At 52.0% G+C, this 22,587-nt stretch overlaps 1 protein-coding gene across 1 annotated transcript; it reads left to right on the plus strand.

Moving 5' to 3' along the window:
• Positions 1 to 3,503: 3,503 nt before the first annotated feature.
• arhgap9 (Rho GTPase activating protein 9) lies at positions 3,504 to 22,329 on the plus strand. Its single transcript, XM_039746540.1, has 19 exons — positions 3,504 to 3,688; positions 5,792 to 6,135; positions 6,216 to 6,463; positions 6,717 to 6,947; positions 7,033 to 7,110; positions 9,277 to 9,372; positions 9,725 to 9,814; positions 9,899 to 9,960; positions 10,051 to 10,138; positions 10,222 to 10,317; positions 10,399 to 10,497; positions 10,568 to 10,685; positions 10,769 to 10,888; positions 10,967 to 11,065; positions 11,160 to 11,237; positions 12,226 to 12,279; positions 12,435 to 12,569; positions 12,642 to 12,747; positions 21,991 to 22,329. Exons 2-19 carry the CDS (start codon positions 5,856 to 5,858, stop codon positions 22,166 to 22,168), a joined length of 2,256 nt encoding a protein of 751 aa, XP_039602474.1. The 5' UTR covers positions 3,504 to 3,688; positions 5,792 to 5,855; the 3' UTR covers positions 22,169 to 22,329.
• The last annotated feature ends 258 nt before the right edge of the window (positions 22,330 to 22,587 follow it).

Consider the following 22,587-nt stretch of genomic DNA (forward strand, 5'->3'; position numbering starts at 1 on the left):
CATAAAGACACACAGACGGCAAAACCAAGTAGATGGACACGGACTCACGAAAATGGAGCCCAGCGCTGACCGTCCATTCATTAATTGTCGAGGTTTGGAGGAGAGGAGCACAAAACCTCAGTCAGCAGCAAGAGTGGGCAAACGAAACCTCTGAGGGGTCAACGGTCAGCTAGAACAGAGAAAGTCTGACTCGGCCAGCTGCCCACCCGCCTGCTCCCTGCTGGACATTCTGTAGTGGCGTCCAATCTGATGACAGAATCTTTCCGTCTGTGTGTGTCTGTGTGTGTGTGTCAGTGTGTGTGTCAGTGTGTGCGTCTGTGTGTGTGTGTCAGTGTGTGCGTCTGTGTGTGTGTGTCAGTGTATTTATATATCACTCTTCCTCTTCACCTCACAGACAGTTTCTGTGGTTTTTCATGGCTACCTGTTCGCTCATCGCTCTTCTTCTCTGTGGCTGTTCAAGCTTTGACGTTTTACTTTTTTTTTTAGGTTCTCACAAAAACCAAGTGGGACTCAGGGTGGTGGACGGCAGGCGTCCTCCAAGGCCATGCAGCAGGAACCTGAGAAAGCTTCAGTTCTTGTACGAGTTACAGAGACCCCTCAGTCTGCGTGTCAGCAACTCTTTCAGTTGCTCTCCATTTCTAAGGCTGGCGGCTCCACTAAATGACACTGATGGCACCAGGGGCACTGAAGTCCCTGGGTTGTGCTTTGGTGCTTTTGTTCTTAAATGCCACATAAATTAAAAAAAAAAAGTGTGTCCAGACAGGACGGGGATAGCATTTAGTGTGAAGATGGGACATCCCAGCTGACATTCAAAGGAGTCTCAGTGACAAAAGTCTTTGTTATCTAAGGTGACTTACGTGACATTTCAGGGACAACTGAGGTACAACTGGCTCTTTTTCAGTTTGATCTTCCAATTTCAGCTCGGGCAGGAGAAGGGTCTTGCTCAGGGACACACGGTGGTGTCAGGAGGGGGATTTGAATCCACAACTTCAGGGCTTAAAGTCCAAAGCCTTAACCACAGCAACACATCAATCTACCATATCAGCACTTTTGACATCTCTGTGTCGATCATATAGCGCCTTTCACATCTATCTATCTATCTATCTATCTATCTATCTATCTATCTATCTATCTATCTATCTATCTATTGTGAACGCTGGCCCCGGCACAGACAGACGGACAACATTTTTGCACCCAACACACTTTTATTTACACTATGTATAACTATAAATGTCCAGTGCACTCACACAAACCCCAGTGCTGCTGGCACTGAATCCCCCAAAGTCCAGGGCCCACAGTTTCTGTGCCTTGCTTCCTGGCCGCCTCCTGTCCTCTCTCAAGCTCCGTCCTTCTGCCTCCCGACGTCCACCACCGACTGGAGGGAGGCGGCCCCTTTTATGGGAACCCGGACGGGTTCCAGCTGCTCCCCGGCACTTAGCGGTGGTCACACCCCTGTGTGGTAGAAGTGCCGGCTGCGCACTCGGAAGCCGTCCGTGTCTCCCCGGTCGTCTTTCCCCCGGCACTTCCTGGGGTGGCGGAAGTGCCGGGCTCCCGGGATAAACAGGCACTGGGGTGCCGCCTGGCGGTGGCCACGGGTCCCTACAGGGCTGGGCTTCAAAGCCCCCTACCCGAGGCCCCCTGCATAACCAGGACGGACGCCCCCACTCGGTCTGGAGGATGCACTTGCCCTCCTCTGGTATTCCAAAGCGTCCCGGCCGGGCTCCAGCCCCAGCCGAGGACCGTACGGGATAAACCGGCATCGGGGCGCCGCCTGGCGGTGACCACGGGCCCCTACAGGGCTGGGCTTCCAAGCCCTCGACCCGTGGCTCCCAACAGAACCAGGACGGACGCCCCCTCACGGTCTGGAGGAGGCACAAGCCCTCCTCACGTCCTCCTGGGCGTCCCGGCCAGGCTCCAGCCCCGGCCGGGGACCACACTATCTATCTATCTATCTATCTATCTATCTATCATATAGCGCCTTTCACATCTATCTATCTATCTATCATATAGTGCCTTTCATCTATCTATCTATCTATCTATCTATCTATCTATCTATCTATCTATCTATCTATCATATAGTGCCTTTCATCTATCTATCTATCTATCTATCTATCTATCTATCTATCTATCTATCTATCATATAGTGCCTTTCATCTATCTATCTATCTATCTATCTATCTATCTATCTATCTATCTATCTATCTATCATATAGCCTTTCACATCTATCTATCTATCTATCTATCTATCTATCTATCTATCTATCTATCTAATAATCATATCAGCACCTTTCGCGTCTATACATGTATTATATAGTACTTTTCATGTTATACTTTATCCAGGGTGACCTACAACATCTGAGGTACAATCAGTTCCTTTTCTTTTCTTTTTCTAATTGGAGCACAGGCAGGTGAAGTGACACAGTGGTGTCAGGAGTGGGATTTAAACCCACAACTTCAGGGACTGAAGTCCAAACCACTACAACACATCTATTTATCTTATTGGCAGTTTTAATCTGTGTATTTATTATATAGTGCCTTTCATATCTATCTTTCAGCACTTTTCACATCTGTACATCTATTATATAGTGCCTTTCATACTATTATTTAGTAATAATTTGATTGACGCCTTTATCCAAGAAGACCTAGTAGTGGGTATCCAGTCAGTAATGTCACATCCATATATGTGTTATATAGTGTCTTTCATATTATTATGAATTTTTTGACGTTGCTATCCAAGACAGCTTACTACATCTGAGGTGTAACTGGTTTCATTTATTGTTTGCTTTGCTTTTTCATTTGGAGGACAGTCCGGTGAAGTGACTTGCTCAGGGTCACAGAGTGTCAGAAGCAGGATTTGAACCCACATCTTCAGAGTAGGGTTTGATGTGAGGACACAGAGCCACCAAGCCACACTGCCTTTACTTCTTTTAGCTGCACACTCCGATGCACACCGTGAGGGTCTCGTTGCCCGCTTCTTCATCCATATGGCGACTGTGACTCAGTACGGAGTGTCCATGAGTCACAGGACGGCAGCGCACTGGAGGGAGGTGGGGGGCGTAGGTTTGCTGAGCTGGGCCTGCTTTACCATTTAGACGAACGATAAGCCGATCAACAACCAATCAGCGCGAGTACAACATGAAGAGGGAGACCCCAACACATAATACCCCCCAAAATGTTCGATGTGTATTTCCACGGTGGACTCAGGACGGATGCCCACTCCCCGCACTCACCCACTCCTCTTACAGGTAGCATGAGCTGGTCTGGGATGTGAGAGTGAGGCTGCATGTCCACCCTGGTGTGTGTGTGTGTGTGTGTGTGTGTGCGGACTGCAGAGGCGCCTCTGGTGTCACACTGAGGTTGAAGGAGCGTGACTAAGAGATTAGAGGAAGTTTAACAAGACGCCCTAGATGTGGGTGTGCGCGTGTGTGTGTTTGTGAGTTTGTGACTGAAGGTGCGGCTGAGCGCGTGCGTGAGACACGAACACCCTCCAAGTGCCCACTCGTCCCAATTCGTCCCCCGTTGCGCTCATCTCTTGTGCCCTTCCTGCTCGGTCCCAGCGCCCCGCCCCTGAGCCCACGTGACTCGAGCCCCGCCCCGCCCCGTCCCCGCACTGGCCGCTCTTGTGCTTGGCTGTCCGCTCGGCGCCTCAGTGTTATCCGGATAATCGCATCACAATGGCGAGACGGAGGTGAGTGAACCGCGCACGGGGATTTGTTTTTTTTAGGGGGGGCGCGTTGATTTTTGTAGAAGTTTGCCTCAGGGAGCAGCAGACACGCGGGGGGCACTTCACGCAGCCACGGAAAGTTATGTGTGGGCTTCAGAAGGAGTCGTGAACCACCTGGAGTCCCGCCAACCAAGAGACGAGGCAGGTGCTCGAGCATCCGCGCAGCTCGGGATGGGGGGCGAGGATGCGGGGGGTTCTCCCTGCGCTGCATGCGTGCCCAGGTGCCACCTGTGCAAAGACACAGCGGTGCCCGGTTGCCAGTTCTCGTGTTTCCGAAGTTCCTCGGGGCAGGTGGCCAGGTGGCCAATGTCTGGGCGCTACGTGCGCCGCTTGTCCCCCCCTCTATCCGGTGTGCCCAGCCGGTCAACGCCCCAGGCTCGAGCGAGGTCGCTGAGCAGACAGCAGCGGCACTGAAGGTGCAGCGGGACGCCCCAGCAGGACAGGATGATGCGCTCGTCTCGGCTTCCGGTGGCTGTCGCGGTTTCTCTCTGCCTCCGCCTCGCAGCTCCTTAGTTTCCGCTGAACCTGCAATCGCCGTTACGAGGAGCGTTACGACACACGTGTGAGCGCCAAACAAGGTAGTGCCAGTGTGTGCCCCGCTCTGTGCACCCTGGTGGGACAGCCGGGTGTGTGAGGGTCTCTGTGCCTGGCTCTTTGCTGGACCCTCTCTAAAGTGGGGTTGTTGGCATCGTTTTGATGGCTGCCTGGGTGCAGGCCCCCTAGTTTAAATGATTTGAACCAGGACTGGCACACTCTCTATCGCATAGCCTTCCAGTCATCATGGCTGGTATCCAATATCAGTATTCACATTTGAATACTTCCTTCTCTTTACTGGTGTTGTGGGCACCCCGACATCCTGTCTGTTACTGATGAGGGGATTCTCTGCCAGCTAGGGATGAAAGATGCAGGTCAAACTGGTGGGCATAGCTATTATAGTGATATTCAACCAGTACCCAGTATGGATGCCAGCCTGTCACTACTGCTGGGTGTAATATCATTGCTGAATAGTACTCCCTGAAGTGGCATCATGCAAGGTTCGCCTGACAGAGGAGTCTGCTGGAGCCTTGGCACGACCAGATTGGCAGACATTTGTGCCCTTGCATTTGGAACTCTTGTCTCTGCCCACCATGAGAGGAATGCGGCAGCCATGACCTCGATGCGGAGAGCTCCTTGTTGGAAACCCAGCGACAGCTGCTGCTCTAATCCTGGTGTCCGTGTCACTGCGCCCTCCTCCTCCTCCTCCTCCTCCTCCTCCTTGGATGGCAGGGATTTGTGTTTCTGCTCAGGAAAACAAAGTCAGTGTGGGTGCTTTGTACCAGCTGACTGAATTTGCAAGGGGGCATCAGAGACAATTAAAGTGAAAACAGGGGTGCCACCTGACTGGTGGATGCCCCAGGTCACATGACAACGAAAAGGTGGCATTTTGCAACTTAAGCAGATTTTAAGCCTCAAGTTACACAACATGATGATTTGCTTCTCCTCGTCCTGCCAGGTGGTCACCAGCGACCAGTGTGTCACAAAATGTACCAACCAGTCCAGAGTGTCCAGTCGTTGACCCCGACACAGGCTTGTGCCATCTCCATAAGATGCAGTATGGGCACACAGAGACCAGGCAGAGTGTGGGCACCAATGCCCCCTCAAAACTCTAGTTTGCAGTTCCCTAAACTGGTCCCCCACTGTGACAGGAGCTCAGTGGGCTGATTTATAGCGCCTTTGGTCCAGTGAGGGGAGGGGGGTTATTCTGAGAGGTGGCAGGTTTGTTTTCCAGGTGACAACCATTCCTCCAGCTGGTATCTGTGGGCACAGCTGCTAGAACACTCTGCCCTTTGTCAGGTGCCCTGCTTGTCTATGCCACCTTAAAGTCACGCTGCCCCTTCTGTCAGGTATTTGTCTGCTTTACCTCTCCCCTCTAAATGCCCACCACTTCTGTCCCAGACCACATCTTTTTTACCTGCTCCCTGTGGTTCTTGGCCTCCTGGCAGTTTTCTCTACACTCCGATGGACATCTGCTGGTGCCCCATCTGGCACAGAGGTGCCCAGTTCCTGACGCGCAGCCTTCTCTTCCAGAGCCCAGCACTGTGCTTCTTTATGGGGGGCCTGATCCTGTCCCCATCGTGTGCCTACCTCTGAGATGCTGCCTGGCAGCTGGTGGAAAGCTGCCAACCCTGCCACCACCACCAGGGGCACCATCCTGCTGGAGGCCCAGTATGATTACGCCTACCAGGGCGCCGATGGCCGGCAGGTGCAGATCTGGGAGGGCGAGACCTTCGTGTTGCTGCGCAAGGCCAATGAAGACTGGTGGCAGGTGCAGCGCTTGCATGGACCCCCTAAAGCCAAGCCCATCTACGTCCCTGCCGCCTACGTGACCCAGGTGTCCGGTGCAGAAGGAGTGGCACGGGGTCAGCGGGCAGGTGAGTGTCTCGTATGTGGCCGATGTTTGTCTCTTCCTTCCTCCTCCTCTTCATCTTCTTGTTGTCACCTCCATGTGCAGCCAAGCCGTTCTGTCGCTCGATGGAGGACCTCAACTCCAATGGCACAGAGGGATGTCGAATGGCTGCGCTGACCCCCCGGGGGTCCTTTCTGCTGCCCCCTTCCCAGGACTTGCCCGTGGAGCGCAGCAGCAGTTCCAGCGTCCTGCCACAGAACCCATACCAGAGGGCAGAGGGAGGCCCGCCTTGCACATTCCCCCCTCAGAGGGGCGTCTTGGAGGTGCCATGGAGAGCAGGTGGCCTCAAGCAGGTAAGCAGACCGTGGGGTGGCCGCACGCTACCGCTGGACGCTCGCTTCCTCTGACCGCCCTTCTGCTTTAAGCCGGAAAGCAGGGATTACCGTCAAATCGAGGTCAGCAGCAGCGAGGCATGCGTGTGGCAGTGCCAGCTGGGAGTTGGTGGCTCTGGGACCTTGCATTGTGATTCCTGAACCCGGTTCAGTGTGCTGGTTTGGGCGCTAATGGAGGAAGGGCACTGACCACACCGATTTTCTCTTTCCTCAGCCCTCTGCCACCCAGTCCACCCTGCTGGACTCTCACCTGTACAGCAACCTTCAAGACCTGAAACGGTGGCAGAGCGAGCCACCCAGTCCCACCCAGGACCCAATACAGCTCCTGGACCTGTGGGCTCAGCATCTGGACCCGAGTTCTGGACGCTACTTCTATGTGAACACGGTGACCGGGGAGCGATCCTGGAAGCCACCACGGCGCAGCCGACAGCGGGCGGCTGACTGGGTGAGTGGGTGTACCGCCATGGTGGTCTGGCACTCGGTGACAAGTGGCATCACCACTCTCTTTGTCTTTGTTTCTGCCCTAATAGTCGAGAACACTCCCTGGGGGGCCGCTGCCCAGTGACATCCGCCACCTGTACCCTAACGGTCAGAAACTGCAGCGACAGGTAAGCCCACCTTACTGACTCGTTAATGGCGCTATATAGAAGCTTTGAGCTCGGACCCCGCTGTGGATTCAGCAGATCGGACCTCAGGTGTAAAGTGGGCTCATCCGGGAGGATTCAGGTGTGGGCATCACCCCTCGTCCTTGGAGATGCAAGCAAGGGGTAACCTTGAGCTTAGCGGGTGTGGGCCACGGGCTCAGCTTTAGGGTCTTCTGTGCACTTGAGTGGAGAGCTGGCCGGGGCTGTGGTGGGATTCACTTCAGTGGTGGGCTCACAGTCCAATTAAGGGTGGGCACTCTGGTCAGGTCAGCCGCAGATGGGGCTCAAAACTCAGCTCCGTGGCACTGGTGGGCTCGAGTTCCGCTTTTGATTTGAGCTCAAATGTTAGAATTCATGTGTGGTCTTATTAAGTGACCCCGAGCAGGGTGACAATCTGGTCACCTGGGTGTCTGGAGATGGCAGACCAGCTTGTCAATTTAGAAGAAGCCAAACACATTTTATTTATGTAGCGCCTTTCATCGATTCAAAGCTGATGTGTCTGTGGTGGCTTTCTAGGTGACTTGAGAGAGCTGACTGGCTGGTCACTGTCTGTGTGTCCTGCTCCGGTCACTTCCTAGGTGTCTTGAGTCAGCTGTCTAGAGATGGCAGACGGAGAAGACTTTGTTTTACTTCTCGATCCTCTTTCCTATGGCCAAAGCACTGTGACTGTGGTCACTTTCTAAGCATCTGGGGCCAGCTGACCTGCCAGTTCCTCTCTTTGTACTCTTGAGTTAGCTGACCAGTTGACCACTTTCTGGGTGCCTTGACTGACTGTCTGTTCACTTTTTACGTCTTTGAACTGGGTGACCAGTCACTTGCAATGTGTCTTGAGGCTGATGGTCACTTTCTGTGTGTCCTTGAGCAGGGTGACAAGCTGGTCACTTTCTATGTGTCTTGAAGAGGCCAATCAGCTGGTCAATATGGAAATGTTTTGCTGATGGTCACTTTCTATGTGACTTTGAGCTGGGCGACCAGTTGGTCACTTGCAATGTGTCTTGAGATGGCTAATCAGCTGGTCACTCTGTACATTCACAGGGCATGCTGAATAGCTGGTTGCCCTCTGAGAGCCTTGAGACAACTGACCCGCCAGTCCCTTTCTCTGTGCAGGACCATTATGTTAGCGGACCAGTTGGTCACTTTCTCTGTGTCCTGCTGTAGTTGGTCACTTTGTATGTGTCCATGAGTAGGTCGACTAGCTGGTCACTTTCTATATGTCTTGAAGAGGCTAATCAGCCGGTTAATATGTATATGTTTTGCTGTGGTCACTTTCTACAGTATGTGTCTTGAAGCTGCTGGTCACTTTCTATGTGTATTTAAACAGGCTGACCAGTTGGTCTCTTTCTATGTTCCTTGAAGAGGCTACTCAGCTGGTCAGTCTGTATATGTCCTGTTGTGGTCACTTTCTATTTGTCCTTGAGTAGGCTGACCAGCTGGTCACTTTTTATGTGTCTTTGAGCAGGGTGTCCAGTTGGTCACTTTGTAAGTTCTAGATGACCTGCCAGTTCTTTTCTTTTCCCACTGACCAGCCGGTCACTTTCAGTACGTCCTCGAGCAGGGTGACCTACTGGTCACTTGCTCCCTGGTGACCGTCACTTAGCCTGCCTGTCTGCCTGCTGCTTTTGGGTCAGGGTGGTAACCCTTGTTCTGGTCAGGCTGCCTCGGGTAGGCTTGTGCTCCGGTGCTGACCCCGTGCCCGTTGCTCTCGTCCTCGCTGGCCGCCTCTCCGCTTTGCGCTGTTTCACTTACTCGCTGCACTTCCTCCTTTGAAGCCACAAGGCGCGTCTCGCCGCTTCCTCTCGCAGCCGAGGCTCAGCACTTCCGTGTGACGGTTAGAACATCGAGGGCTGCGCTGCGCGGATGGAGCTGGTGGCCGAGGCGGTGAGTGTGCCCACGGTGAGTTGGTCCTCGCCTGGCCAGCCTGCCGGTGTGAGTGTGTCTGTGTGTGCACGTGTGGGGCGGCTGGCGGGGGGTGTGGGCACACTGGCGCTGTGGGCTTTCCTGGGTAGTGGGCCCCGCCCTCGGCGAGAGGGTGATGGGGCGCTCAGGTGAGCTGCGGTGGTCACCTCTGAGACTCGGGCGTGCGGCCCACGTGACCTGAGGTGACCCCGACTCCCCGCCGTCTTTCCGCAGGATCTGCAGCGAGCCGCCTCCAGCACCGGCCTGGCCGAGACCCCCTCAGAGCCGCTCAGTTGGTGTGGCGCACTCGCTGACCGCAATGGGAACAAGGTGAGCCAACGGGGGGCAACTGGGTGGGAGTGTCTCTCTGCAGGTGAGTCCACATGTGTGCGGGGGTCAGACCTCTGTGTGTGTGCGTGCCGTCGTCGTGTGTGTCACATTTCCTGTCATGTTTGTCATCTGCTCAGTCAGTTGTCACCTCTCCTTTACACATGCCATCACGTGTCCTCACGCGTTTCTTCTGTGCATCTCCACTTGTCCCAGCCATGGCCTCTCTCTCCTGTCTGTCCTGCTGTGACCCCACCTGTCCCTTCTGTCTTTTTGTCCTGTCCTGTCGAGACCCTGCCTGCCCCCTCCGTCACGTGTCCTCCGTCCATCTCAATAATCCTGTCTGCCTCCTCAGATGGTCCTTCAGCCTTCCAGCCCATCCCAGCAGTCGCTGGGCAGCAGCAGTGTGGACAAGGACCCTGACAGCTCGGACAGCAGCACCCCGGTGGGTATCTCCCATTGACCACTCTGGTGGGCCGTGGCGTGCGCCTGGTCACTCACTTCTACTCTCCTTTCTTGTCATTGTTAGGAGCTGGAGAAAGCGGGACCACTGAACAAGACCAAAGTAGCCGAGGGTGGACGCAAGCTGAGGTGACCGAGAGGGCCGCTTGTCCCCGCCATGTGCGGTCAGCTCAACTTCACACGTCTCCCCCTTCTCTTCTTCCTCTTCTTGTTTTCCAGGAAGAACTGGAGCTCCTCCTGGGTGGTCCTGGTGGGAAACAGCTTGATGTTCTTCAAAGACCCCAAAGCCCAAACGCCTACAAGCTGGGTAAGAGCTGTGGGCACCATGGTTGGCTCCACGAGCCTGCGCTTACTGACCACTGACCACTTGCCCACCTCTCCCCCTCCCAGAAACCTGGGCACAGCAAGCCCGAGAGCAGCATCGACCTGCGGGGCGCCCAGCTGCATTGGGTCAACGACATGTCCAGCAGGAAGAACGTCTTCTGGGTGAGTGGTCTCAGTCAGCGGGTCGTGTGCCCACTGGGCACCACCCCGCTTCTGCTTTCTCATGTCCACTTGTGCCCACAGCTGCGCACGGTGACAGGTAACGAGTTCCTGCTCCAGTCGGACACGGAGACGGTCATCCGCGAGTGGTTCAGCACACTACACGGCGTCATCGAGAGACTGGTGAGGTGGCGGCGGCCGGGCGCTGGGGGTGGGCACGCCTGCCGCCGCTGACCGTTTAACTGTGTCTTAGGAGCGGGAGAATCCCATCGACAACATCTCGCTGTACTCTCTGCGGCGGTCCGGCTCCAGCGAGCTGCTGGATGGCAGCGGGGACGAGGACGACACGCGCTGGAACAGGAAGGCCTCATGTAGGTACCTGAGCTGGGCTGGGCACTGCTGCTGCCACCCTGCACCGAGCTTGCTGACCACTTGGCCATTCTGTGCCCTGCAGTGACCCGCTCCGTGTCCAACGTGGAGAACTCCGAGAAGAAGCGTGTGAAGAGCCGCCTGAAGAGGCTCATCCAGAAGAGGCCCCCACTGCAGGCGCTGCAGGAGAAGGGTCTCATCAAAGGTAGGTGCCATACCCGCCTCCTGCTCGCCAACATCCGCCCATCTGGGTGCCACTCCTCACCCTGTTTTCTGACTGCAGATCAGGTCTTTGGCTGCCGTCTGGATGCCCTTTGCCAGCGTGAGAAGACCATGGTACCCAAGTTTGTTCGCATGTGTGCCGAGGCCGTGGAAAGCCGAGGTGGGCAATGGCTGAGGGGCTCAGCGCTGGGATGACCAGTGTGCTCGCCATCTGGCATATTCTAAGTGTGATGCCCTGCTCCGTATCCTTTCAGGTTTGGACTGTGACGGCATCTACAGGGTTAGTGGGAATATTGGAACAATCCAGAAACTGCGCTTCATCGTTGATCATGGTAAGTGATGCCCTCCCAGTTGGTACAGAGCATGGCAGTGGAGTACAGAGCAACCCACCACAACAGCGACATTCAGTGCTGCTAGTGCCATGCTGGATTCTCAGGATGGTACATTGGGTCCCTTCTCTTATTCCTTGATGGCATTCTCTCCCACTGGCATTCCGGGTGGGTGCCTCATAGTTTTGCTTGCAGTGCCAGGCTTTCCACTGGCACCATTTTCCCACTCGCCCTTATTGTCTGTAGCTGTCCATTGATGTCCACTTTGCCCACTTGTTCCTGACTTTCTTCAGCTGATGGACTGTAAATGGATCGAGGTTGCCAGTTCAGTTAGTGACTACCTGTACCAGCCTGAGTGAGGTGGGTGTTTGACCCAGAAAGGCGCTATATGCTAGTAGCCTGCTGTGTTTTGCACTCCAACTTCATTTGTGGTGATGGAAGTGTCTGAGTGCTTTAAGCCCCGCCCACACGGTTCACTCCCAGGGTGCATTGTGCTGTCTATAAGGACAGTGGAGTGGTCAAATTGGCCTCTCAGATGGTGGGCACCTGCATGCTGCTGAGAAGAGAACTGACTGCTTCACTCCACTGCGCCCCCTGCTGCTGTCACCGCAATGCAAGGATGCCCAGAGCAGTGGTGTGGCAGCTTGAGGGGTCCCTAAGATGCTAGCATCAGAAGCTGGCATTACAGGTGCCAATGGCCCTCACTCTAATGGACCTCCTTCTCTCCCTTATGACTGGAGTCCTCCAGAGTGCCTGGCATATATTTGACATGACTAGCACTGTTCTCCTGTGAAGGTTTGTGCCTACTGTGCCAGGAATTTTAGAAGGATGGGTAGGCTGAGTGCAGTCACCTGGATGTGGGTGGTACTGGTGACTGTGGCAAGCCGGGCATCAGGCTGCATGACAAGCCCTGAAGATGCCCATAGTGGCCGCTGGGCTGGTGAGTATCAATGGGCACAATTCCCACTAAAGGCCGTTTCCCTTCTTGCAGAGCGAGCGGTGACCAGTGATGGCCGTTATCTCTTCCCGGCGGAGCAGGTGCAAGGTAGACGTTGTGTGCCCAACTGCTTGGCCCTCCTGCTGTGCCCCCCCCGTCTCTCAGGGGGGCTGTGTCTGCACTGCTTGCTGCCACCCGCATGCCCGCTGCCCACTCGGCTGGCACTCGGTCACACTTGTCCGTCTCCTTTCTCTCCCACGCAGAGGAGAAGCTGAATTTGGACGACAGCCAGTGGGAGGACATCCACGTCATCACAGGGGCCCTCAAGATGTTCTTCAGGGAGCTGCCCGAGCCGCTGGTGCCCTACGACCTTTTCGATGATTTCGTCGAGTCCGTGAGTGAGTGTCTGCTGCTGGCGGCGGGGGTCTTGTGTTGGTTGGGCACCTTCTAAAGTGCTGCTCTCTTTACAGAAATACCTGACTACCAGGAACGGGTGAAAAGGATCAAGTGGCTCATTGACCAGCTGCCCGAGGTCAACTACCACACCATGAGGTTCATCTTCAGACACCTGAGAAGGTGAGTGCGTCGGGGGCACCCTGACCAGGGGGTGGCATTGCTAGGGTGGCCTGCCATGACCCACTGCCCAGACACCTTCTCCATGGTCACTTCCCGGAGGAGGTCAGGACTTAAGACCTGACCTTTATCATCTGATCCCTGCCCGCTGGTGCCTGGTAGTGTTTGTCCTGCCAGGACACTCAAAAGATGACATTATGAATGCTGATCACGGTGTGCCAAATGAGGGCCCAATTAACCAACATTGTTTTAGAATAGACAATGCAGAGGATCATGGGAAGCATGTGGATACTGCCCGTTAGTGCTGTGGATGCCCAGGGTGGAAACCATAGACATTTGGTGGTCCACGACTGCAAGAGATGACTGTCAGTTCAGGACCAAATGTTGTCAGTCATCTAAGTTCCATTAGGCTCAAGTGGCACCACTCCAAACCCATCATTGGCATAGTGAATAACTGTGTGCCAGCTCTCCAGCCTGATGTCATCATTACATCTCACCCGCACTTTTCTGTCACCATGTGACCTTGCCCACAATGGTGCCCACTAACCCCTCAGAGCACATGGCATCAACTACCAGTTCTGGTTGCAAGAAGTCAATAAAACAAGGCAGTGGAGGGGGTGTTCAGGTACCCTGAGGGGGGAGTTTTGATTTTGTGAGTAACGCTAGTGTCAGTTGATGCCCAAGGTGCCCATCGTACCGAAGTGGACACCCACAACGTCAGCTCTTCCTTTAGTTGATTTGCTTCTCATACAATTTCAGGAAATCAACACAAAAATTCAACTTGAGTGCGAGGGCATAATTGTGAAAAGCAAACTCACTTCAAACAAGTTTTTTTGGGAGGGTGAGGGTGGCAAACAAGGATGGGCACCCCCTGAACTGAGCTTCATTGATGCTGGTGCCCCAGTTCTGTTTGTGGTTCTTGTTGCCATCACTTCCAAGGGGCACTTTTTTTAAATGTCACAAATGCCCTGTCATGTGAATTACTGGAAGGTGTACCACCCTGATGCCAGCCCCTTGCCATTGCTAGGCAACCAGCCCTTCCCAGTTTCTTGATTTGTGCAGATAAGGAGTGTCAGGACGGGATGGAATGCGATGGGTGAGACTGTCATCATAAAGGGCAAAACGGGCACCAAATAACCAGAGCAAGCACAGCACTCAGAATGTCCAAACATGATGGGCACACGTGGGTCTGGTGGGTTCAAACGGGTACATATGGGTTTTATTTAAACTTACAATGAGACGCTCTCCACCAGGCTAAACTCCATTTGTTTTGTGAATTTATTTTTGGTCAAGTGAAGCTCAGAGTTGCTGTGCCAGTTCAGTGCTATAATAATAATAATAATAATAATAATAATAATAATAATAATAATACATTTTATTTATATAGCGCCTTTCCCATGCTCAGGGCACTGCCATGCAGACCTTGGACTCCTCAACATTTTTACGTGCTGATGGTCACCTTCACTGTAGTCCCAGCTGGGCTCCTTGTGACATCTGCCATGTTGTCATCAAAGGGAAAATGTTGGCTGGCTACAGGAGAACTGAAACGTTTAAAAGCAACACGTCTTAGATGCTCCAGTCTTTCGATTTATGGTCGGCTCGGGAAAACCCGAGGATTTCTGGGCAAGCTGATAATATGGGGTCAGGAACAAAAATGGGGCACTGTGGGAAATAAAAAAAAAAATAAAAAAGAGGGGTCCAGAAACCACGAAAACACAGCCAACGTGGTGAAGGCTCAACTCAGAAAGTCCACCTGAGAGCCTGCAGAGCCCGACACCTGAGAGTGGAGAAACGCAGGAGGGAGAGGACCACCAGAGAATCCCTGGCCAGGAAACAAACACAAAGCTTTACATTTTTAGGCTCCTCGTTGTTCTGTGCCTTGAGCGTGTCCATCGACGTGCAGCACACTGGCACTGCCCGGAGTCATTAGTGATAGATGTGAAAGGCGCTAAAGAACAGCTAGATAGGAAGATAGACCTGAAAGGCGCTCTATGACATATACACGATAATGATGATGAGTGCGATGATAGAATTCTCACTGGCATACACCACGTCACCACTCTCTGACACCATGACTAGTGACAGACATGAAAGGCGCTATAAAATAGATATGGAAGGAGAATGAAAGGTGACAGCTGAACAACAAATGAGGGGAAACTAAAACCTGTGACACTGGGGCTGCCAGATTGTTGTGTGCTGTGAGCCTCTGCTGTCAACACCAAGACCCCCCCACCCCCCGTGACCCCCAGTGAGTGAGTGGCACCCCAGTGGGCTCACAAAAGGACCAATGAAATAAAGAAGTAAGCTAATACCAGTGATGGAGACCAGGCACACCCCCTCTGCCCCACCCTGTTTGTGTCCCCGAGCCATGGCAGTGCCAGCTTTGCCCAGCCTGTGCCCCTTTCATTGTTCAAAACCAAAACAGACCCCAATGTCACCCTGCATTCTCACCTTGAACAGCTGGGGACACCAGCAACAAAACTCCTGAACTGCCTCTGATGCTGCCTTGGAAGATTTCACAGGCGTGAGGAGACCCTTCGGGCCATTTGCCACTCGTCTGTTTGGCTGGTAACTCAGCTGTCCCAATGTCCCCTCCAGATTCTTCTTAAAGGGTGCCAGGGTGTCTGCTTCTACTCCGTGGCTCAGGAGTTTGCTTTGGAGTCGCTCAACTCGTGGCTTCCTGGCTTCAGTCCTCAACGCACCCCCCCTTAAACTCCACTGACGTCCTCGAGTGCCCAACTCAACGTTTAGTTGAAACAGTTCTGCTTTACTGGGGACTTTGAGGACGTTGAAGACCTGGATGAGGTCCCCACTCAGCCTCCTCCTATTCCTCCATTCTCACCTCTATATGGGGTTCACGTGCCCGGTCAGCCTCCTCCATGTAGCTCCATCCTGCACCTCCACGTTGGCCTTCCTCACTTTCTTGTCCTCTTTGGCCCACATCTTCATCGTCTCTCCTCATCAAAGGTGCAGACCACTTCAGTCTCCTTTCCTGTCCTTTCTCTCCCCCTCTTGGTGGTCTCATTTCTTATTCTGCCCCTTTTCTGTGACTCCACACGTCCATCATCTCCACCTTCTCATTTCTGCCTCGTCCAACTTCTTCTCCTGCTGAGCCCCCTTCACTGCTCGTGTCTCAGCTCCACACTTCACTGGTGGTCTTACAAACCTGACCTTTAATGTTCTCCTTAACCCTTTGATCCCACTGCACTCCTGATGCCTTCTTCCAGTTGTTCTTTCCACACTTCACCCTCTGCCATCTCCTTCTCCATCTTGGTCTCCCCCTCTGACCCTCAATATTTAAACATCTCCACTTCTCTCAGTGGCTTCTCTTGCAGGCTAAGCTCAGAATTCTGATGCTCATTAAACCTCAGATATCCTGTCATCTTCTTCTTCCTTTTCATCTTCAGTCCTCCATCTTCCAAGGCCCTTCTCCATTCTTCAACTTCCTCTGCACTTCCTGGTGCCATACAACTCAATGTCATCAGCACAAAGTCGCACCGGGGGGGATTGGTCTTTAATCTCATAAATCAAAACCTCCATAAGCAGATCAAAGAGGTGAGGACTTGAAGAAGACCCCTGGTGAAGACCCCTGGTGCAGACCTCCTGCAGCTGTAACTCTAAACAAGTGCAGTTATCTGAGCACGTCACTGTAGGACATGTCCTTGTCTTTGGGTACCCATGTGATGCCAAGAAGAACAGACATTCTGACCTGCAGAGGCAGTGTACCCCACCTTGATAGGCACAGACCATGCATGCCCACCATCCATGGCACTCACTTTGGCCCTTGTCCTCTTGTTGTCCTCCTCCTTCTGTCCAGCCCACTGCCTGATGCCTCACTGTGATGGGATCTGGGAAGTTGAGCATCTTATGCTGTCCAGAGACAACGAGCAAAGTGGTGGCCTGCCCTCCTAGGTGGTCTGTCCAAGATAAACTGGGAGTTCTGGTTTCCCTGCAACTTTCCAAAATTTCACACCCTGTGCCCTGAATGGCCACAGCAGAATCCCAGCTGCTTGTTCATCCTCCACTGTCACTCTTCAGAAGGCTGCTGTCCCCATCCTGAAACCTGCCAGTCGCTCGGGGCCAGGCTGGCCTGGGTGAGGCCTCTTCTAATGTTTCTGGCCTGTTTTAATGGTCTTTTTGGAGGCCTCACCTGGTTTTGCTTTTGGTTTTTTTTTTGCTATTTTGTGTTATCGGAAAGACAGTGTGGACTTTCTGTAGTGTTGCTGTGTCTTTTTGTAACGTGGAGACCAAAGCTGGACAAAAAACTGCAGGCGAGACCTCACTGGTGGTGGGCACTTTGATTCACTTTACTGGTACCGAACCGATTAAGTGAATCGACTCATTTCATTCTTTTGATTCATCCGTAATAAAAAAGAAACTGTTTCCACCATTTTATTTCATTATAAGACCCTCGCCAGGAACATCTGATGGGAGTGTGAGATGACATTGTGTTTATTTATTAAATTATACATTAAACAGGCTAGTGGTCCATATTGTATAACAACAGTTAAGTAAGACAATACCGTGGAAATCCAAAATTAAAATAAGACATTACGTCCGAGAATTAGAGCTGGAATTGTGTGGCTCGGTTTTGGATCAGTTCAGGAATCAAATGAGTGAGAATCGTGCAACTCATTTTTGGGTAATGACTCCATTCTCAAATCAGATTAGCAAGAATTGTGTGACTCGTTCTCGGGTAATGATTCACTTCACAAATCAGAACTGTGTGACTCGTTTTTAGGTCAGTTCAAGAATCAAATGAGTGAGAATCGCGTGACTTGTTCTCAGGTAATGAATTCATTTCACACATCAAATAAATGAGAATTGTGTGACTCGTTGTCAGCGATGGTTACATTCGCAAATCAAATGAGTGAGAATCGTGTGACCCGTTTGTGAATCAAATGAATGAGAATCATACGGCTAGTTCTCGGGTAATGATTCACTTCACAAATCAAAATTGTGTGACTCGGTTTTGGGGAAAGGTTCAGTTCAGGAATCAAATTGGTGAGAATTGCTTCACTCTTTCTTGGGTAATGAATTGTGTGACTCATTGTCAGCGATGGATAAGTTCACAAATCAAATGAGCAAGAGTCATGTGACCCATTTGTGAATCAAATGAATGAGAATTGTGTGACTCGTTCACAAATCAAATGAATGAGAATCATGTGACTCGTTCTCAGGTAATGACTCAGTTCAGGAATCAAATGAGTGAGAATTGCTTGACTCATTCTCGGGTAATCACTCGTTTAACAAATCAAATGACTGGGAATCGTTCTCAGGTAATGAATTCATTTCACACATCAAATAAACGAGAATTATGTGTCTCATTGTCAGCGATGGTTATGTTCGCAGATCAAATGAGCGAGAATCATGTGACCCTTTTTGTGAATCAAATGCATGAGAATCATGCGACTCACTCTTGGGTAAAGAAACAGTTCACAAATAATATGAACAGCAATCAAATGAACTGTTCACCCAGTCCAGTGAATGTGAGCGATGTGACTCATTTACGGGACATGACTCCATTCTCAAATGAAATGAACAAGAACTGTGTGACTTGTTCACAAATCAAATGAATGAGAATCATGCGACACAATCTTAGGTAATGATTCACTTCACAAATGAAAATTGTGTGACTTAATTTTGGAGAAATGTTCGGTTCAGGAATCAAATGAGTGAGAATTGCTTGACTCGTTCTTGGGTAATGAATTCATTTCACACATCAAATAAACGAGAATTGTGCGACTTGGTGTCAGCGATGGTTAAGATGGGCAAGAATCGTGTGACCCGTTTGTGAACCAAATGATTGAGAATCATGTGACTTATTCTCGGGTAATGATTCACTTCACAAACCAGAATTGTGCGACTCAGTTTTGGGTAATGACTCAGTTCAGGAATCAAATTAGTGAAAATCGCTTGACTCGTTCTCGGGTAATGACTCATTTAACAAATTAAATGACTGGGAATCGTGCGACTCATTCTCGGGTAATGACTCATTTAACAAATCAAATCACCGGGAATCATGCGTCTCAGTTTTGGGTAAAGGTTCCTTTCACAAGTCAAATGAGAGAATCACTTGACTCGTTCTCGGGTAACGACTCAGTTCACAAATCAGAATGGTGCGACTCAATTGTGAATTAAAGTGAGTGAGAATGGTGCGACTCGCTCTCGGGTAATGATTCAGATCGGAACTGAATTATATGAGAATCCTGTGACTCCTTTTCAAATCAAATGAACAAGGATCAGGCGCCTCGTTCTCGGGTAACGGTTTATCTTGAATTTGAAAAAGGCAGTGACAGCCGCTTGCCTGTTGTATTTAATGAGCCATTAAAAGTATTTGTTAAAGTAACGCAGATAATTGCTAGAGACTGGACTCCTATTTTCATGTGTAAGGGACGTGAATGCGTTAGTTTTCATTTGATGTTTATATATTCCAGTTAAAGGAATTCCAATAACGAATTGTACCAAAGAAACATTGACTACCCTGCAATATAAAGTGTTGTGCGTGCGTGATGAACGTGAGAAGGGTCTGTGCCGGAGGTCTCGTTCGCCGATGACGATGATTTAGTTCCAAAAGCGAAGTGAACGGGAATCCCGACTGGGGCGAGCGGTCCTTTCACGTGCACTTTAGACATCGAAACGAAGGGGTTGATGACATCACACTCGCGCTTTGGCTCTCCCGTTGAGTTCCACTGACTCGCTTTGTTCACGTTTGTGAATCGATTCCCGTGATTTGCTGAAAAGGGTCATTGAAAAAGAATGAGTCGCTCGTGTGTTGCCCATCACTTATAGAGTTGACGTACGAGCTCACATAGGGGGCGCTATATAACTGAACATCCTGTTAGCCTTCTTAATGGCTCTGGGCCACTGTTATGCTGTAGAGAGTGACGAGTCCACTAGGACATCCAGGTCCTTCTCCTCAGGTGGCCTTTCAGGTTCTTTCACCTCTCCACCTCCTCACATTTCCTCACAATGAATTTCAAATCTGCCCTTCCTCCTTCTTGACCATCATCATCATCATTCTAGACAGGCTGTGGTTTCTGCTCTCATCGAGTCATCATGTCATTTATCAGATGATTATGCCCTTTAATAAAGCCACTCGTCCTTTGATGGACATTAAGAAAAGCAGCAGCCCAGCACTGACCTCTGCTGGTCACCACTTGTAAAATCACCTGATTCTCTCCTCTCCCATTATTCTGTGCTCCCTGTGTACCCAGCTACCCACTGTGCCCTAAATGCCCCCTTCTTCTACTTTGACCACCAGCCTCTCCTCTCGGTGACTTTGGCTACCTGACCTCACAACTTCTGTCTTCCTTCCTCCGAAATTTGGTTGCCCTGAACTTTATTTCACAGTTGGCACAGCTGTAGGCACAATCTGAATAAGTGTGTTGCTCACTGCCAGCATTCTGTTCACCTGCTCTTGTTTCATCCTGCCCGCCTTTGTCCCTGGTGACTGTCCTCTACCAGGCCTAGTGTCACCATGTGCTGCTCCGTCTTTCCCTTCTTTTTCTTTTCCCTGTGATGCCCGCCAGACTGCTGTTCTTCTGAATCCTCATCTCTCCTATCATGGAGTTAGGTTTGCCGTCCTGCCAATCCCTTTGACTTGCCCGTGGGCTGTGCCCTTTGTGGGTCTTTGTCTGCTCTCATTGACCTCCTCACACACTCACACCTGCTGATGCCCATCACCCATTGTGACATTCAAGATTCTGTGATGAGCTGAAAGTCCCTCAGAAGCTCACAAGGAAAATCCCCACATGCATGCCAGCCATTAGTGGGCCACAGAAGAGCATCTTCTTCATGGAGTAGATTAGGTGGCACATGCTGAGCCCAGTAATCAGGGTAACCACCTGGACGGCAACAGCAAGTGGCCCAAGAGAGAATGGCAATGGCTAGGGGGTCACAGGTGGGCACAAGGAAAGAGGGCAGCAGTCAGCAAATCAGACACAATAGATGTGGCCAGGGGCTGCTGGACACCTGAAGCAGATGGCCGAGAGCCTCGCTGACCCCTGGGAGGTCTTGTTAATGGCAGGGCAGCTGCTCTTCTCCCAAGCCAAGGCCCACTGATGGGTGACCACTGTACCCCTGCCTAGTCCTGCTCAGTCATCCCCAGAGGATCGATCGCACTATGGTGCCAGGCTAAAGTTATACTTTCCTCTGCTGGCACTGCCCATTTGACTTCTTCATGGCTGGCACCCCAGTACTTTAATTGCCATGAGACCTCAAACCTGTCCTCAGTGGAAATGAACCCACTGTGGTCATCGCTGCCCAGCTCCTAGAGTCCACCCCCCTAGATGAGGGTCCAGAAGACAGCATCTCGGACCCCACAACTCGGCCTGTCATTGAGTCTCTAAAGACAGCCTGGGATTGCCGTCACACAGTGAGTGAGCAGGACTTGGGGAGCCACGTGGACCCATCAGGTCAGTGGGCACAAGAGATGACATCACCCTCAAGTCACCCCCCACGACAAGCCTGTCAACGGTGAGCACAACATTAGAAGTGTGCCACAGGTAGGAGGAGGGCCAGAGAGAGTCACTCTGGGGGTCACAGTGATGAGAGGAGACCTGGCACGGTAAGACACAGGGGGCACCATGGCACCTGCATTTAGGATGAGCTTCACATGAAGTGTGAGGGATGTGAGCTCTGGACACTGGGAGTGAGTCGAGGGCAGCACCTTAGGGACCTTCACAGCTCAGCTCGGCCACTCAGCGTCCAGCACAAGACTGGCATGGGCTGCTGTGACTACGGAGGACTGGCACACCTCAGAGATGGCCTCTCACTGACTGTGAGTCTACAGAGTCCACTACCTGGACATACTGACTGCAGGCTTAGTGACCACCACACGTCCCATCACTCTCTCACTCTGTGAGATGTCACCTATCAGCTGCTACCGACATCCCTGGCTTCAAAGTCACCACCAAATCGGTGGTCAGAGAGCTCGTCACCATGACATGTGTCACTCTCCCGCTCACACTTGTACCCCTCCTCCTCCATGTCTCACCCTGTGTGTGTGTCACTCTAAGTCACTTTCTTATCAGACAGTTGCTCCTCTGCCTTTGCAGGTGTCTGTCTCACTCTTTTATCACTCTGATTGGGTGTGTCACTCAGTCACACACATGACCCCGCGCTGCATGTCACCCTCTGTATGAACATCACATGGACCTCTCACTTCAGTCTGAGCACCACACATGAGCAGTCACTTGTTTTGGCTGGCACTGCCACTAAACTGCCCCCTTGTGTCTCTTATAGGGTGATGCAGCACCAGGAGTTGAACCGCATGAGCGTGCAGAACATTGGCATCGTCTTTGGCCCCACGCTCCTCCGTCCAGAGAAGGACTTTGGCAACATTGCGGTCAGCATGGTCTACCAGAACCAGGTGGTGGAGCTCATCCTCAGCGAATGTGAGCAGCTCTTTGAGCCCCAGTGACTGAAGCCTCGCAGCCTTGTGGACCGGCGCCGGCCAGTCCATGTCCTCCTCCTCCTCCTCTTCTTCCTCATCCTCCCGTGAGATGGACACATACCACTGACCCCCCCCCCCCACACACACTGCCCACTCCTCACAATAAACCCTCTTTTTTATTCTTTGTACTTCCCGCTTCTTTGTCTGCCCTGATTGAGCTTATGTGGCCACTTCAGCCAGACGTCTACAGCAAGAGGTCAGCTGGGGGTCTTCATGTCGGTTTAGGGGAGTCAGCTCATGTGGTCACTGCCTCACGGTAGGGGTGGACCAGGGCAGCCTTGGGCACGGTCACAGTCGTCTACGGGCACAACGCAGTGTTTCAGGACTGGAAAACCCCCAGTGCTGGGCTCAAAGGTGCCAATAGCGGCCTCTGGTGGAGACGTGGC

This window comes from Polypterus senegalus, chromosome 3 (genome assembly GCF_016835505.1).
Source record: "Polypterus senegalus isolate Bchr_013 chromosome 3, ASM1683550v1, whole genome shotgun sequence".
NCBI classification, from domain to species: Eukaryota; Metazoa; Chordata; class Cladistia; order Polypteriformes; family Polypteridae; genus Polypterus; species Polypterus senegalus.

Bases quoted from the DNA above. Each gene is read 5' to 3' on its own strand.
- arhgap9 (XM_039746540.1), top strand. From the start codon at position 5,856: ATGCTGCCTGGCAGCTGGTGGAAAGCTGCCAACCCTGCCACCACCACC. The intron at 9,961-10,050 runs GTGACCGAGAGG...CTTGTTTTCCAG, and splicing joins GAGGGTGGACGCAAGCTGAG to GAAGAACTGGAGCTCCTCCT. The intron at 12,570-12,641 runs GTGAGTGTCTGC...CTCTCTTTACAG, and splicing joins TGATTTCGTCGAGTCCGTGA to AAATACCTGACTACCAGGAA.